At 38.1% G+C, this 18122-nt stretch overlaps 1 protein-coding gene across 5 annotated transcripts in view; it reads left to right on the top strand.

The window, feature by feature from the left end:
• LRP6 (LDL receptor related protein 6) overlaps window positions 1–18122 on the top strand; it is a 160697-nt gene that overhangs the window by 75736 nt on the left and 66839 nt on the right. For all 5 annotated transcript variants that reach the window (XM_068969967.1, XM_068969968.1, XM_068969970.1 and 2 more), the window contains 4 exons: window positions 10599–10795; window positions 12494–12625; window positions 15194–15590; window positions 16649–16820. In XM_068969967.1, the coding sequence (XP_068826068.1) occupies window positions 10599–10795; window positions 12494–12625; window positions 15194–15590; window positions 16649–16820 (898 nt within the window). The remainder of the gene's footprint in view (window positions 1–10598; window positions 10796–12493; window positions 12626–15193; window positions 15591–16648; window positions 16821–18122) is intronic.

Below are 18122 nucleotides of genomic sequence, written 5' to 3' on the forward strand. Positions count from 1 at the left end.
TATGGCAGCCAAACTTGACATGATTGAACATGTTAGGCAAAGATCAGAGGTGTAGTTAAAGCTGGCTGTGAGTGAGTTCAGTGGTGCCAGAGAATAACCAGGATCATGGTATCAGCAGACTTCTTGGTGTGAGCAGAACACTGAAATACAGTGGGTAGTGAACCATGTTCTCAGGAGAAATACAGTTAGGTTCCTGCTAGACTGTGGTCAAAAAATTTTTGTCAACTGATGATTATATAATTTAAAAAAATATATGTTTATGTTTAAAGATGCTTTATTTAATATATAATGTTGGAAATATGGGTTTTTTAATTATAGCACGTTCAGTGCAGTGTTATATAGCCTCTAAAGTTAATATGAAACCAATATTTAATAATATGAAAATCTTTACAATACATTATGAAATGAAGACAGGTCATTATGATGTATTAAAAGCTGAGCATTTACAGAAATTGACTCTCTTTAAAAAAAAAATGATGTTGTTTAAATAAGATGACAGTGGAGTCTTTCAGAATACATAACCGTTTTTTCTTCAGGGCATATTAATCATTATTAAGATGTAACAAGGTCCTTGGGGCCACTGCATATAATCCTGTGAAGAAGCTCAGTAATGATGGGTCGTAAATGCTCTTTATTCATGGTTTGTAAATGCTCTTTATTCATGGTTTGGTGCGGGTGCCTCAGTTGTTTCTTGCTTTGGCTCAGCTGTTTTGTTTCATCCTGTTGGGGACTGTGATTTAGAGCTAATGAATTTTTACCAAATTATTAATTCAAAATTCCATTGGTTAGTTGGTTTCCTGTACTGTCTTAGTTGGTTTCATGTTGTGCCTCAGCTCTTTATAACAGAAACCAGTTTTCCATGCCTTGACCTTTGGAAATCGCTTGTGTTTGTGTATATACATGTACACATTGTACACGTGCACCTACTAAAGGAATGGAAAGATACACTTTGTATTTCTATTTCCAGTTTTTTTCTAGTGAACATACATGTATTCTTTATGTAATCAGGAGAAAATGGTTACTTTGGACAAAGTAATACCAGATTTTGCCAGTGTGGTTTAGGATCCTTTATGCTTCTCTTTTGCCTCTACTCCAGAAGATACATTATTAACTTTCCTTTAATCTGTTTTGCCTATAATCTTCTTGAATACAGTTGAGTTCGGTCTTCCTTCACATGAGGCTCAGTTAAATATTTAAGACACTATTCAAGTGAGATCAATTATCAGAAATAACTCCAGAAAGAATGAAGGGATGGAGCCAAAGCAAAAACAATATCCAGTTGTGGATGTGACTGGCGATAGAAGCAAGGTCCGATGCTATAAAGAGCAATATTGCATAGGAACCTGGAATGTCAGGTCCATGAATCAAGGCAAATTGGAAGTCGTCAAACAGGAGATGGCAAGAGTGAACGTCGACATTCTAGGAATCAGCGAACTAAAATGGACTGGAATGGGTGACTTTAACTCAGATGACCATTATATCTACTACTGCGGGCAGGAGTCCCTCAGAAGAAGTGGAGTAGCCATCATGGTCAACAAAAGAGTCTGAAATGCAGTACTTGGATGCAGTCTCAAAAACAACAGAATGATCTCTGTTTGTTTCCAAGGCAAACCATTCAATATCACAGTAATCTAAGTCTATGCCCCAACCAGTAACGCTGAAGAAGCTGAAGTTGAACGGTTCTATGCAGTTTAGAACTAACACCCAAAAAAGATGTCTTTTTCATTATAGGGGACTGGAATGCAAAAGTAGGGAGTCAAGAAACACCTGGAGAAACAGGCAAATTTGGCCTTGGAATGTGGAATGAAGCAGGGCAAAGACTAATAGAGTTTTGCCAAGAAAATGCACTGGTCATAGCAAACACCCTCTTCCAACAACACAAGAGAAGACTCTACACATAGACATCACCAGATGGTCAACACTGAAATCAGATTGATTATATTCTTTGCAGCCAAAGATGGAGAAGGTCCATACAGTCAACAAAAAGAAGACTAGGAGCTGACTGTGGCTCGGATCATGAACGCCTTATTACCAAATTCAGACTTAAATTGAAGAAAGTAGGGAAAAGCGCTAGACCATTCAGGTATGACCTCAATCAAATCCCTTATGATTATACAGTGAAAGTGAGAAATAGATTTAAGGGCCTAGATCTGATAGACAGAATGGCTGATGAACTATGGACGGAGGTTCGTGACATTGTACAGGAGACAGGGATCAAGACCATCCCCATGGAAAAGAAATGCAAACAAGCAAAATGGCTGTCTGGGGAAGCCTTACAAATATCTGTGAAAGGAAGAGAAGCAAAAAGCCAAGGAGAAAAGGAAAGATATAAGCATCTGAATGCAGACTTCCAAAGAATAGCATGAAGAGATAAGAAAGCCTTCCTCAGCGATCAGTGCAAAGAAATAAAGGAAAACAATAGAATGGGGAAGACTAGAGATCTCTTCAAGAAAATTAGAGATACCACGGGAACACTTCATGCAAAGATGGGCTCGATAAAGGGCAGAAATGGTCTGGACCTAACAGAAGCAGAAGGTATTAAAATATTAAGAAGATATTAAGAAGAGGTGGCAAGAATACACAGAAGAACTATAGAACAAAGATCTTCATGACCAAGATAATCACGATGGTGTGATCACTCACCTAGAGCCAGACATCCTGGAATGTGAAATCAAGTGGGCCTTAGAAAGCATCACTACGAACAAAGCTAGTGGAGGTGATGGAATTCCAGTTGAGCTATTTCAAATCCTGAAAGATGATGCTGTGAAAGTGCCGCATTCAATATGCCAGCAAATTTGGAAAACTCAGCAGTGGCCACAGGATTGGGAAAGGTCAGTTTTCATTCCAATCCCAAAGAAAGGTAATGACAAAGGATGCTCAAACTACCATACAATTGCACTCATCTCACATGCTAGTAAAGTAATGCTCAAAATTCTCCAAGTCAGGCTTCAGCAATACATGAACCGTGAACTCCCTGATGTTCAAGCTGGTTTTAGAAAAGGCAGAGGAACCAGAGATCAAATTGCCAACATCCATTGGATCATGGAAAAAGCAAGAGAGTTCCAGAAAAACATCTATTTCTGCTTTATTGACTATGCCAAAGCCTTTGACTGTGTGGATCACAATAATCTGTGGAAAATTCTGAAAGACATGGGAATACCAGACTACCTGACCTGCCTCTTGAGAAACCTATATGCAGGTCAGGCAGCAACAGTTAGAACTGGACATGGAACAACAGACTGGTTCCAGATAGGAAAAGGAGTACATCAAGGCTGTGTATTGTCACCCTGCTTATTTAACTTCTATGCAGAGTACATCATGAGAAACGCTGGGCAGGAAGAAACACAAGCTGGAATCAAGATTGCTGGGTGAAATACCAATAACCTCAGATATGCAGATGACACCACCCTTATGGCAGAAAGTAAAGAGGAACTAAAAAGCCTCTTGATGAAAGTGGAGAATGAGAAAGTTGGCTTAAAGCTCAACAGTCAGGAAACAAAGATCATGGCATCTGGTCCCATCACTTCATGGGAAATAGATGGGGAAACAGTGTCAGGTTTTATGTTTTTGGGTTCCAAAATCACTGCAGACGGTGACTGCAGCCATGAAATTAAAAGATGCTTACTCCTTGGAAGGAAAGTTATGACCAACCTAGACAGCATATTCAAAAGCAGAGACATTACTTTGCCAACAAAGGTCCGTCTAGTCAAGGCTATGGTTTTTCCAGTGGTCATGTATGGATGTAAGAGTTTGACTTTGAGGAAAGCTGAGCGCCGAAGAATTGATGCTTTTGAACTGTGGTGTTGGAGAAGACTCTTGAGAGTCCCTTGGACTGCAAGGAGATCCAACCAGTCCATTCTGAAGGAGATCAGCCCTGGGATTTCTTTGGAAGGAATGATACTAAAGCTGAAGCTCCAGTACTTTGGCCACCTCCTGTGAAGAGTTGACTCATTGGAAAAGACTCTGATGCTGGGAGGGATTGGGGGCAGGAGGAGAAGGGGACTGCAGAGGATGAGATGGCTGGATGGCATCACTGACTCGATGGACCTGAGTCTGAGTGAACTCCAGGAGATGGTGATGGACAGGGAGGCCTGTCGTGGTGCGATTCATGGGGTCGCAAAGAGTTGGACATGACTGAGCGACTGAACTGAACTGAAATTTGGTTATTTCTCTTATTATTCAGCTGTAAGAATTTTATGTATTCTAGATACAAGTTCTTCATTGGAAATATTTAGAAATAAAACTTCAATCTACTAGCTTTTCTTGGTTTTGTTAAGTGTTTTTGAAGTACTAAGAAATCTTTGCTTAAACCAAAGTCACAGGATTGATGCTTTTCTCTTCTAAGAGTTTTATTGTTTTAATTCCTAACATTTAGATCTGTGATCCACTTTATGTATGATGTCTTATAGTCTTCTATTAATTCACTTCCGAATATTTGGTTATTTTTTGTGGTGGTATGAAGAAATTATTTAATAAATTTCAATTTTGCCGTTTTTCTCAGCACCATTTATTAAAGAAACTGCTTTTTCTCCATTGGCTGTTTTTGGTTCCCTTGCTAAATATTGGTTGGCTGTTATCACTTTTTGTATTTTTCACTGCTGCTGCTATGTCGCTTCAGTTGTGGTCGACTCTGTGTGACCCCAGAGATGGCAGCCCACCAGGCTCCCCCATCCCTGGGATTCTCCAGACAAGAACACTGGAGCAGGTTGCCATTTCCTTCTCCAATGCATGAAAGTCAAAAGTGAAAGTGAAGTCGCTCAGTGGTGTCCAACTCCTAGCGACCCTGTGGACTGCAGCCTACCAGGCTCCTCCATCCATGGGATTTGCTAGGCAAGTGTACTGGAGTGGGTTGCCATTGCCTTCTCCATTTTTCACTGCTAGTCCGTAGAAATTTATTTCTGTATATTGATCTTGTATGCTGCAACCTTGTTGAATTAAGTACATCTGAGGCTTTTTTTTCTTTTAAATTCTTTAGTGTTCCCTGCATACAGAATCATGTCATCTGTGAATAATGACAGTTTTATTTCTTCCCTTCCCATCTGGTTGCCTTTTAGTCTTATTTCATAGTACTCACTAGACCCTCTGCTGAATAGAAGACATTCTTGCTTTGTTTCTGAACTTTGGGGGAAAGAAGTGATTTTTTTTTTTTTTTTTTTTGCCATTGATCAGGATCTTAGAGAGTACACTTTGTACAATTTCAGTGTTTTAAAATTGATTGATACTTGTCCTAATGTTCAAAGTCCCATATCCTCTAGTTGTCCTGCCTATTAATGAAAATAGGAGGTTGAGATCTCAGACTGTTACTGTTGTCTTATTTTTTCTTTCAGTTCTGTCAGGTTTTGCTTCATTTGTTTGGGGCTGTTTTTTCTTGTGTATGTTTATAATTGCTGTATCTTCTTGATGATTCGACTGTCATCATAAAACGTGCTGGTTTAGCTCTAGTAATATTTTTTTTTGTCTGAAAGTATGTTTTGTCTGATAGACCACTTCATCTCCCTTATGGTTACCGTTGGCTTTCAGTAAATTTGGGTCTTTGGGTATGTGTGTCTCTTGTAGACAGCATACAGTTGAATCTTTCTCAGTTTTACCCAGTTTAACAACCTTTGCCTTTTATATACATATATGCACACACACACAATATGTATAATAATATGTAAGATGTTTTCTGTAACATCTTGCAGAAAAACCCAAATGAACTTTTTGGTCAACCCAGTATGTTAATTATTTCTTAATAAAACAGAAAAAAATCACTAAAAAAGAAAAAATTCTTTCTTTTCACCAGCTGTTTCTATTTCCTTATCTGTTTCGTTTATTCACTCTTGTGTTATTTCTAGTTGATAATTCATTGAAGTGACTTCTGACTTCTGACTTCTGAAGTGACTTCTTTCATTAGTTCTTTCACCTCAGTTTGAGGTTTTAAATATGAATTTTTGTTATTTTATCGCTAGTATACTACTTTCAAGCATTTAAAATTTAAAATATTGCAATAGGTTGTGAACTATTTGTTCTAGAGCCAGTTTTTCTGGCATATTTGTATTGTCTTTAGGGATGTTATTTTCTTTATTCTTTTTGTTTTTAATATTAACTTTTTATTTTATTTCTTTGGCCATGTTTGTGGCCTGTGGGATGTCAGTTCCCTGACCAGGGATTGAACCTGTTCCCCTCAATTGAATGTACAGAGTCTTAACCACTGGGCATCCAGAGAAGTCCCTTTAATACTAACTTTTAAAATAGGGCTTGATCTTAATATATTTTTATATTTTCACATGAAATTGTTTTTCTGGAACTTGTTGAAGAAGGCAGAATTTATCATAACTTCATTCACTTCACAGAAGTCTTGAGTATGTGTGTTTGAAAAGTTGGCAGCTTGCTTTGTGAGAACTCCTGGCTCTGTTTCCTTCTGCCACTTTTTCTGCACCTTATTTTCCATTATTTCTCTTGCACTGTCATCCTCACTGTCTTTCTGTTCCCAGTAGTGTATGGTCAGGTTGGGCCTTTGTCTGGAAGGGAGCTCTGTTGGGTCAGTGAGAGAGTTCCTTGTTAGTATGCCAGTCCCTTTCGTACCATCCATCCAGTCTTTGTATTCACTCACTCTCCAAGTGGCCAGAACCATCCCTTGTCAGCTGCTATTCTCAGATTGGTTTGTGAAGCTTTCCATTGCTATCTGTTTGCGTGTTCTCCTGGGCCTGGATCTGCCAAATGCCCTATTTTTTTCCTTCTGATTCCTCCTGCAGAAGTGCTGATGCTAATCAGATCTTAACAGCTGTTGGTAGTTTTCCTTTCTGTGTCTAGGGTTTTGTGGTAATACCTTCTTATCTGTCTTCATTGTAAGTGTTGTCCATGAGGTTTTGGTTTTCCTTCCTAGTTGTTCTGCTTTCCTATGAAAGACTTGTAGAGATTTTTTCAAACACTGTACTGCTACTGCTGTTGTCATATTTTTAGGTGTTATGAAAACCTCACTGTGATGTGGAGAAACTCTCTTCTAAGGTTAGGTTCAGATGGCAGAATTTATCATAGTAGTATTTTGATGTAATTAAGAAGATTTTTTTCCTACACACATGGGGAGTTCTGAGTCAGGGGCGGAGGTCAACTTTCTGGGAGGAGGTCCAGAAACAGAAAATGAATACAAGTGCACAGGTGTTTTATAAAGGCTAAGTCTGGTTGGTGCAGAATTTGAAAGAGGCACCTGTCAGCCGTGGAATCTGAGATAGATAGCAAGTGCACACCTGTACTTGGGATACCGGTGAGAGTGAACTCTTAAGAAAATGATGGACAGGTAGAGAAGATGATGCTTAGAGATTGCCAGCACTGAAGCATGACATCACTTGGGGTCTTGATTTCTTTCTTTTGGTACCCATGGTAGGGATCCACTTTTTAATTCCTGTTATAGTTGAGGCATACTACTGAAGAACTGGGCTTCAATCTTGCCTGCCACATTTGTTCTCAGTATCCATGATCAACTCTTCCTTTTCACTTGAGTTTCCAGGGGAGTAATCCCAACAACAGGGAAGACAGGTGAAGACAATGTACACTAACCTGTACTTTCAGGAGCAGATCACCATTGGCTAGACAAATTACCAAAGAATATGACAATGCGTGATAGCCATCTTAGCTGTGCTTTTTGTTAATTTCATATTTAATTTAAAATGTTTCAGTTGATCAGGCATTACTGAGTGTGTAATAAATCTAACTAATTCATACATACTGTATTGTGTGAGCTCCTGGGAATATAAATAAGCCAAAGTCTAGTATTTATTTGACTCTAGTAAGCTTTTTATTGACTTAAAAACTAGCACATGAAATGTTTACTAAAATTGTAAAGTATTATCCCTGAATCAGAAATACTAAAATACTGAAAACAGACATCCTAAAGTTGAGGAGCTATCTATGAAATGTTTATTAAGTACCAAGCATAATGCCTAAACGATTTTTCATATATTATGATTTAATCTTCACAGTAACTCAGGTTAGATTATCATCTTTTAATAACAGGTGAGGAATTTGTGGAAATAAGCTATTGTAATTGCAGGGGGACATTTGAACTCAGTTCTGTCTCATTTCTTCTCCCCAAAGTCTTTCAGAGAACTGATTATGTAATTTCTGATACTTTAAGATGTCTAATGAAAGCCTAAGTAATTTCATCTTTAGTATTACTTATATTTCTCAGTCATGTTACTTTACTTTCTTGGCAGCTTCTCAGAACTCTCTCTGTTTATGTTTTACCATAATGAATTTTGGGATACTTAACTGTAAAATATGCAGGCCTATTTAAATTTGAACTTGAACTATATGATATCACTCACATAGTAACAATCATAAATGTTATAAAGCTGTTCATTTAAAAAGTGAAAGAAAGTCCACTTCAGAAGTAGACATTGTGACAGTTGTTACTGGGAAAAGAGAGAGAAAGTAATATGCTAGGGAAGTGAGAAGAAAAATGAGAGGAGGAAATTGTGGTGATGGCTGGCATAGTTGTGAGGTTTTAAAATAGAAAGTTTGTGAAACTAGTCATTCTAATTTGAATTCAGTTATTTAAAAATCTGGCTCAAATTTTAAACACCTTAGGCTAGAATCATTCCATGAATGATAACTCATGCTAATTCTGCTTAGATGAAAATGATCTTCAGTTCAGTTCAGTTCAGCCGCTCAGTCGTGTCCAACTCTTTGCAACCCCATGAATCGCAGCACGACAGGCCTCCCTGTCCATCACCAACTCCCGGAGTTCACTCAGACTCACGCCCATCGAGTCAGTGATGCCATCCAGCCATCTCATCCTGGGTCGTCCCCTTCTCCTCCTTCCCCCAATCCCTCCCAGCATCAGAGTCTTTTCCAGTGAGTCAGCTCTTCACATGAGGAGGCCAAAGTACTGGAGCTTCAGCTTCAGCATCATTCCTTCCAAAGAAATCCCAGGGCTGATCTCTTTCAGAATGGACTGGTTGGATCTCCTTGCAGTCCAAGGGACTCTCAAGAATCTTCTCCAACACCACAGTTCAAAAGCATCAGTTCTTCGGTGCTCAGCCTTCTTCACAGTCCAACTCTCACATCCATACATGACTACTGGAAAAACCATAGCCTTGACTAGATGGACCTTAGTTGGCAAAGTAATGTCTCTGCTTTTGAATATGCTATCTAGGTTGGTCATAACTTTCCTTCCAAGGAGTAAGCGTCTTTTAATTTCATGGCTGCAGTCACCATCTGCAGTGATTTTGCAGCCCCCCAAAATAAAGTCTGACACTGTTTCCACTGTTTCCCCATCTATTTGCCATGAAGTGATGGGACCAGATGCCATGATCTTCATTTTCTGAATGTTGAGCTTTAAGCCAACTTTTTCACTTTCCACTTTCACTTTCATCAAGAGGCTTTTTAGTTCCTCTTTACTTTCTGCCATAAGGGTGGTGTCATCTGCATATCTGAGGTTATTGATATTTCTCCTGGCAATCTTGATTCCAGCTTGTGTTTCTTCCAGTCCAGTGTTTCTCATGATGTATGCTGCATAGAAGTTAAATAAGCAGGGTGAAAATATACAGCCTTGAGATACTCTTTGAAAATGATCTTACTGCTTTTTAATTTAGTGTTGGTGGTCTGTTAGGTATTAGAGATCATCAGATAACCTTACGGACCTAAAAGTTGGATTGTCTTTGAGTGTGTTTTCCTTTATTTCTCTTTAATTGCTTACATTTTCTTCTTTCTCTCCTCGCTGAGTGATTTATGAAAATATTAAGATTTGGTATTATGAAAATATCAAAGCGTTTATTTTCTTGATTTATTACTGTGGTTTAAATGTGATTTATTCATTATTCAAGAATTTTCTTATTTACTAATCACATAACTCTCCATGAGACTGCAAAGTTCTGTATCTTGAGTACTGGTCAGGCTCTCTACCTCTCCTGATAGTTAGGATTGCTTGTGAATTTGGGGATCTGCTTTGTCTCTTGAACACGTTCTGCCAGTGGTTGGGCTTCCTCTTTGCCCCCTGGCTTGAGGAGATGAAGTAACGGTAGAGCAGAAAGCCAGCTAAGATGATTATTTGCTGAAGCTAATCTGGGGTTTGCAGAGAGAGAGCTCTCCCAGAATGACTTTCTAGCCTCATGTGCATGTGTTTACTTTTCACTTATGAAACCCATAAAAGTGACTGAAGAAACAGGCTCAGATTCTTTGTTCTTCCACATGAAGAAGGGAGAAACTTACTGCTAATTAAAACTACTTCCCAGTGGCATCTTTAAACCCTGGGATTTTTCATGTTGCTGCCTTTCTCCTTCTGATGACATGAATCATGTGGCAGGGTGGGAGATGGGAATTGACAGCAGTGCTCGTGTGTTAGCGCTCACCTGTGTGTTAGCGCTCACCTGTGTGGAGTGTGCCTGGCACCCAGTGCCAAGCTAGAAACCATTCTTGATTGGGGAATTTGCACACCATGAATTCAAATAAATTTGAATTTACTCTCTATTTTTCATGGGTATATTTGACTTTAAGATATGTGTTATCCAGAATTTGTTATGTGTTAATGTGGACTACAAGACCATTTCAGTGGGAGTGATAAAGTTTTGATTAAAAAAGAAAATTTAGAAATGTTTGCGCTTTTCTCTTTGGGTTACTAGGCAGGCGGTGGTTAAAGGTTCCCTTCCACATCCTTTTGCCCTGACGTTATTTGAGGACACATTGTACTGGACTGACTGGAATACACATTCCATTTTGGCTTGCAACAAGTACACTGGCGAGGGTCTGCGTGAAATCCATTCTAACATCTTCTCTCCCATGGATATACATGTCTTCAGCCAACAGAGGCAGCCAAATGGTAAGTGATCTTGATTTTTAAATTGCAAGTTGGAATAGCTTTGTAGCAGTCTGATGTCTAGCTTTACTGAGGGGGCAAGAGGAGAGAGGATGTATTCAGAGTGGAAAGGAATAAAAAATTGGGAAGATGTCAAAATTCAAGGAAGACAGTAGTCTAAACCATTTGTAGCTTAGTATCTATCGCTGCAGACCACCTCAGCCCTTTGTTTTAGTCTGGGGTTATGAAGGTAAAGAAGAGAGAGAGAAAGAAAATTGAGATAGCTCATATATTAAGATTCTGTGCAAATACATTTTGTATTCATATTATTTCTCACTAATGAGTGATTTCGTCCATTGTATGTTTAGAAACAGACACTTTCCTTGAGTGGAACCTGTTAATTATTAGTTAATGCAACTATTACTGTAACTGGTTCATTTAAGTGCCTCGGGTTGCTTCAGTAAGTACGTGCCTATCCCTTTTCTGTGTGTGTCTCCCCCTCCTTTTTCTTCTGTTTCTGGTCGCCCTGTATAATGATTTGGACTGTGACTGCTGACAATAGTTTCTTGCAGGAGAATGTTAAGTGTTTGGCACTTGTGTGTAAATAAATGTCTGACGTGTGTCTGAGTGTGTTTCTGATTGTATTCCAGAGCCAAAAGTGCAGGGCTTTTGGATTATGCATTACTTTGTATTAGCTCTTTCTACTGAAGGGGAGATAGTCAAATATTGAGAGTGTCATATTGGAATCCTGTGATCATGAGTTCATAAAAATTTTTTAAAATGTTTGTGTTACTCTTTTGTAAAAAAAAAAAAGTGTTTACTCACGTGTATAAATGTCTTCTTATCATTCTCGGCTTTTTAATGGCACTGTTGATCCTTTGTTTTACTTGTTTGAGAATTTGCAGTTATATGTGATACTGCCTTTTATCTTTCATACCTTTGTTTCCATGTTGATTTTTCTCTGAATATTGTTTAAATCCATCCTTTTCTATTGTTGCTTCAGATTTTCTAATTAATCTCTGGTTCTAAGTTTCCCCTTTTAAAATCCATTATGCTTACCTTTTCCATGTAAATCTTTCCACAGTGTAGCTTTTCTTGACTCTCAAGGCCTCCACCACAGACATTCCCTTCTCTGTGCTCATTCAGGTTTTATTGTTGTTAGTCAAATCTTAATCTTCAATTACTCGATCACCTTACTAATCTCACACAGTGTACAGCCTCCAGGCTTTCATTCATGTGGTTTTACCACACTTGACTGTCCTCCTATCTGTCCTTCCTGTCTTTCAAGGCTTCTGCCATGTCCTGTATCTGCTATGGAGCTTTTCTTCAGTTCTTCAATCCTTTAGTGCTTTATTTCCCATTTGACTCCATACTCATTTACAGTCTGAATGTGCAAGATCTCAATTTCTTTGTTCTGTACTGTTTTCCATTATTACTGTTCATGAATTTTGGCTTCCTGGCTAGATTGCAAGCTCTTTTGGGGCAGGGACAGCCTGCTTTACTTCTTGTGTATTCCTTTTTGGATACAGAATGCTAAGTAGATTTTTCTCTGTTTAATTCCCTTCCTTGCAGATGGTCTGGTTGTCAAGCACCCAGATGACATTTGGTAATAATTTGGTTTATCAGAGGTGCTCATGTTATGGTCGTTAACCTTTGTGTACCTAGAGTGGAGGAAGTCATCCATAATCATTGGTATTAACCAGTGTGATTTATATTTGACAGCTACAAATCCATGTGGAATTGATAATGGTGGTTGTTCCCATTTATGTTTGATGTCTCCAGTCAAGCCTTTTTATCAATGTGCTTGCCCAACTGGGGTCACACTCCTGGAGAATGGAAAAACCTGCAAAGATGGTAAGAAGTTGGTTGCCAAGAAGAAAGAATTCTAGATAGTAATGATTATTTTATTTCTCTATAATAAGCTCTGTAAATTACAGCGCTTTGGGAGACTAGTCACTTAATCCCTCAGTCTTCACAGTTGCTTATATAATAGGAGTGTTTTGCATTTTATGGCATCTCTTGAATGTTGTTTTATAAATTATTTTAGTATTTTAGCTGAATTTTTAACATGCAATTTTTTGGGAAAAAAATAGGTGCCATTTCTCTTTGTCAGATCTCAAAGTCATGAATATCACAGTTGCTTCTTGTGGAAATGAATATTCTCATAAAGAATATATATTTAACAGGTAACATTTGTAAATAAAGAACCGTTACAAGGAAAAGATGTATATTAAACTTTTAATTATAAAGACTATCATGGGATAGACCGTTTTCTGAAAAATGATTGAATGATACTGTTAATTGCCTTTTAACAACAGAGAAGTGCCTTCAGAAGAAGAAAAGAATTCCTCATTGTTCTGCTCAAAGCAACCTGTTGCTATCCTTAACCACCACACTGCCTCTTCTCCTTACTCTGAGTCCCCTGTAGAGAGAGGGCATGTAGGAGAAATGTTCTGATTTAGGACATTTCAAGGTACTTCTGGTTTGGGAGAATGCCAGTTCTATTTTTCTTCTTAATGAGAATGTTGTTCTTCATTCTTAACCCTATGAATCACCATCTGGTTCTCTAGCCACCAGCAAGACCTGGTAAGAAAATTGTTGTATTTAGCAGTGGCTTCTTTATCTAACTCTGAAAAGTATAAGCCTTTATTTAGGAGTGGGTTAGAGTTCCTGGCAAGGGGATCAGGGAGTCAGAGAGATGGGATTGAGTTGGTGTGCAGGATATTTGTCATGAGTTGGCATTGATAAATTATCCTCCTAGTCAGAGGTGAAACTGGCTGATTCTTGTGAGAGGTTTCCATGGAAAACAATAATTTGGTTTCAATTTAAAACAAAAGGTTTATGTAATGTTGCTTTTTTGTTAAAAAATGTAGCTTGACTTTAAAACAGTGGATTTATTTTAGCCATAGTGGTCTGTTACAGCCTTAGAGCAGTGCAAATGTACCTGTTTAATGAGCATCTTAATTTCAGAAATACATTTGGCATGTAGTAGCCTTAAGTTAACTATTTTGTTTTGATCACCTTGCCAAATTAACAGCTTCACTTTCTAAGACTTCTTTGTTTGAAGAGTTTATGGTGCTGGCTCCTTTTGGTAGTTAGTGGAGGCAGTGAATTTTATGAAGTTATTCCTACTTGGTGCCCACTGTGGCCTTTAGGGTTGTATTCTCTCCAAGGTAGGGTTTATTTATAATTAATCCATGAGTCAAAAAGCTGATGCTGAGAGCTTCTTCTCTGCTTAATTTTTTCTACTATAATTCCAGATTAATGCTTGAAGTTTAATATCAGTATTTTCTTTCAGACTCATTTCTTTGGTTGGGAATCTTTTTTCACTCTTTCAGGTGTCAACTTGCTTGCTGTCTTTTTGTTAACTTTTATATAATGTTAGATGATTTTTTGCTAGTGGTTGACTTGAACATTTAAAATAAAAAAAACAAGATTGAGTTAATGTTCTCATTCTGAGCTGTACTTGTATTGATTGCTGCTTTGGGTTTAAAACACTTCATAAATAAATCTGATTTTAAAAACTCAGTGAAATAAAATATAAGAGTTTATTAGAAAATAATGTATTAGCTAGTATTTATTGAGTACTTATATATTTGGTACATTTTTGAGTTTTATATTTATTTCCTCTAAGTCTCTCAGCAATTCTATGAGATATCGACGAAGATATCAGGCTTAGAGAGACGAGGTGTTTTGCCTGACTTTGTGTAACTGCTTGAATCTGGTTCTGTTACACGCAAAGCTCTCACCTTTATCCCCTGGGTCACATTTATTTGGTTACCTCCCCTCACATTCCCTCTCTTCTGCTGCTGTTTCCTCCTCCATAGCTTCTTTTGTCCTTAGTTCTGTCAGACATTGCCCTATAGTTCTTTTTGTTAAAACAACTTTTCTGAGGTAATTTACATATCATAAAATTCAGCCTTTTCAAGTGTATAATTTAGTGATTTTTAGTCAATTTACAGAGTTGTGCAACCATCACAATCCATCCAATTTTAGAACATTCTCATTAGTCACAGAAGATCCTTGTTCTGGATTCCTTACCTTTTTAAACATCTTTCTTGAACAAAGGACCTATATCCTATACTTCCTCTAATATTTAGCTGCTTAGCTTCTTAGACATTACTTAGTTATATTCATTTCACCTTTAAGTGGCTGTTGTTAATTCCAGGGGCTATATAATGAATGAAGCCAGAGAGAGAATCAGAAGTTGATTTGGAGAGTTCAGCCATTACAGAGCATGACCTCTTAGTCCAGCTATTCCTGTTTTACTGTATTACTTTCTGTTCTACCCTAAATAGACCCTAGTATCCTTTTATACCCGCTTCTCAGTTCCTGAAAAAGTTCTGCACTCTTTATTTAGAGACTAAATTTGGCCTGTGGGTTTCCATTTTTTCTTCATTGTTTTTCACTTTGTTGTTCTAGGTGCCACTGAATTACTGCTTCTAGCCCGAAGGACAGACTTGAGACGCATTTCTTTGGATACACCAGATTTCACTGACATTGTTCTACAGTTAGAAGACATCCGCCATGCCATTGCCATAGATTATGATCCCGTGGAAGGCTATATCTACTGGACTGATGATGAAGTGAGGGCCATACGCCGCTCCTTCATAGATGGATCTGGCAGTCAGTTTGTGGTCACTGCCCAAATTGCCCATCCTGATGGTATTGCTGTTGATTGGGTTGCCCGAAATCTTTATTGGACAGACACTGGCACTGATCGGATAGAAGTGACAAGGCTCAACGGGACCATGAGGAAGATCTTGATTTCAGAGGACTTAGAAGAACCCCGGGCTATTGTGCTAGATCCCATGGTTGGGTAAGAGGCTCTGCTGACAGAAAATTTTGCCAGGGGTTTCTATTTCCGCAGGTACCCAAAACATTGACAAAAACAACGTGAAGTATATGTTGCTTTCCAATAAATAGTTATTTAATGACTGTGCATATTTAGAATACAGTGATTGGAATAAAACCTCAAGTGAATGAATTGCTAGTTTTTTTCCTTGAATGTTTTGAATACGTTTGCTTTCTAAATTAAGTCCATACTTGCTGACTTTGGGTGTTGGCTGCAGATTTTGCCAAGGTTGCATCATGACCATGAAAAATATGGAGAGAAATTGTTTTCAGAACTCTTTCTCTTCCCCTAGAAAATTTAATTTCATCTCATTTTCAGTACTTCTAGGACGGTTTGGTAAAGAATATGTATTTTTTAAATGTCCCTAAATATATGAATGGCCTGATTTCTAAAACTTGGTCAGGACATGCAGCTATACGCCTGGTCTGTCTTCCTTTTTCGGGGGGCTATTACACCCTGATCATGATCCAGGGAAACACAGCTTTCTACATACTCATCAGTGTTATTTGTTACTATGAGATTCATCCTGAGGGTGAACATAATGGCAAATTATTACACTTCAGTGCATACCAATGCCTTTGAGCCCCTTAAACTCTCAGGAGCCGTAAGAACCAGCGCAACGAGGAGAGTTAGTTATTTGGGGAAATTGGTTTTCCATCTGAATATTACTACTGGGATAACCTTTTTTTTTGTCAGAGATGATAAGCTAGCAAGAGAGAGAAGATTGTTCCTGGTAAGGAACACAAAAAAACCTAAACATAGAATCTCATTATTGGAAGGCATTTTTCATTATCACTCCTAGAAAACACTGTTTTATCTGAAAAAAATTTTTACAAGGCTTATACACTGCAATTATAAATGTATTAAATGGACTCTTTGTATGTTTTAAGTCTTAACTTGTTTTTCCTTCTGTAGATGTTAACTGGTAACCAATGTAAAAGAAGGTTGGATCTCACCTTTAGGATATCTGAAATTTACAGTTTATTATCCGTTTTTAGCTCATACTCTGTATACTTCTGTAGGTACATGTATTGGACTGACTGGGGAGAAATCCCGAAAATTGAGCGAGCAGCTTTGGATGGTTCTGATCGAGTAGTGTTGGTTAACACTTCTCTTGGTTGGCCAAATGGTTTAGCCTTGGATTATGATGAAGGCAAAATATACTGGGGAGATGCCAAAACAGACAAAATTGAGGTTTGTTTCTTGCTTTTTCACTTTAAAACCACATTTATAAGGGTTTTTGAGTTGATGGTGATCTGACGCAGATATTCTTGTCTCTTCAGTGGGATGCCAGAGGTTTCTTGTATTTTAATCAACCTTTAGGATTCTAGGAATTAACATCTTTTCTTCCAACTCATCAGAAGATTTTTGAGTTAAACTTGCATGAGAAATAGATGTTCATCTATTTCTAGTCTTAAAAGCTTATGTGAATGATTTTTCTCATTATGGGTAAAACCACTGCTTGAATTTCCTAGGGGCAGTTTGCGTGAATCAGATGTTAAATAAGCTTGCTACTGAGCTGGTAGTCATTGTCAGCAAAACAAAGCATACTTTTTGTTGGTGTTGGGGAAGGTGGTGGTATATATTAAGATGGTTACATGCAAACAGTTTTAAAATTGATTTATGAGCTATGTGGGAGAAAAATTAATTAGCCAGGGCTTGAGGGAAAATATTTAACAAATCAGAGAACTAAGTTGGGCAGCCAGAATAGAATTATGGTGGAAATAGCCACCATATGTGAATATTTTATTACTTTGTTTTGTAAAGGGTGAAAATCCCTGATAATGAACGTGAAGTCTGAATTCTACAACTTTAAATTGGGCTCTGCTAGAGGTGTTGTGGGTCACATACTTAAAACAGAGTTCTGATCACAGTATTTCTTTGGAGAACACATGACGACTTATATAAGGTGTAGGTTTGAATGTCTCTTCAAAGCCACGGCACACATCTTGTAATAGATAATTTGGGCTATAGAGCAGTTACTTTAGAAAGGTAATTCTTGGGAGTGACAGGGACTCTCAGGGAATAATGAGATGAAGGGCCTTCGTTTCAGATTGGAATCTTGGAATAGGAAAAAAACTCATTCCACTGGGCTTAAATCCTGAAAACCATCTTCTGCTCTTGCAGCTGGTTTCCATTAATAGAAAACTTTGCATAGACTTGACTATGCAAATATTTTCCCTGTTGTTAGTGTTTCACTGCCCCCACCCCCTCTAAATCCACCTTAGTGTTGGAATTTTTAGCAACTGGAGTGCGGTGCTGCTGAGTTTACTTTTCAGACAGGCCATGAGCATCACTGGGGTACAGATCACACACCATTCCCCTCCAGTTCACGAACTGCGAATTGTTGATCCGCCCTGGACTCTCCATGAGTGTATATGTGTTACTACTCTTAGAAAAACAGTTTCGCCCCATGTGTCCCAGAGGACTGTCTGCATATAAGGCAGGAGCACATAGTTTACATTAGAGAAGAGAACGTGATTTTTTATTTCATAG

This window comes from Capricornis sumatraensis, chromosome 4 (assembly GCF_032405125.1).
Source record: "Capricornis sumatraensis isolate serow.1 chromosome 4, serow.2, whole genome shotgun sequence".
Classification (NCBI taxonomy): Eukaryota; Metazoa; Chordata; class Mammalia; order Artiodactyla; family Bovidae; genus Capricornis; species Capricornis sumatraensis.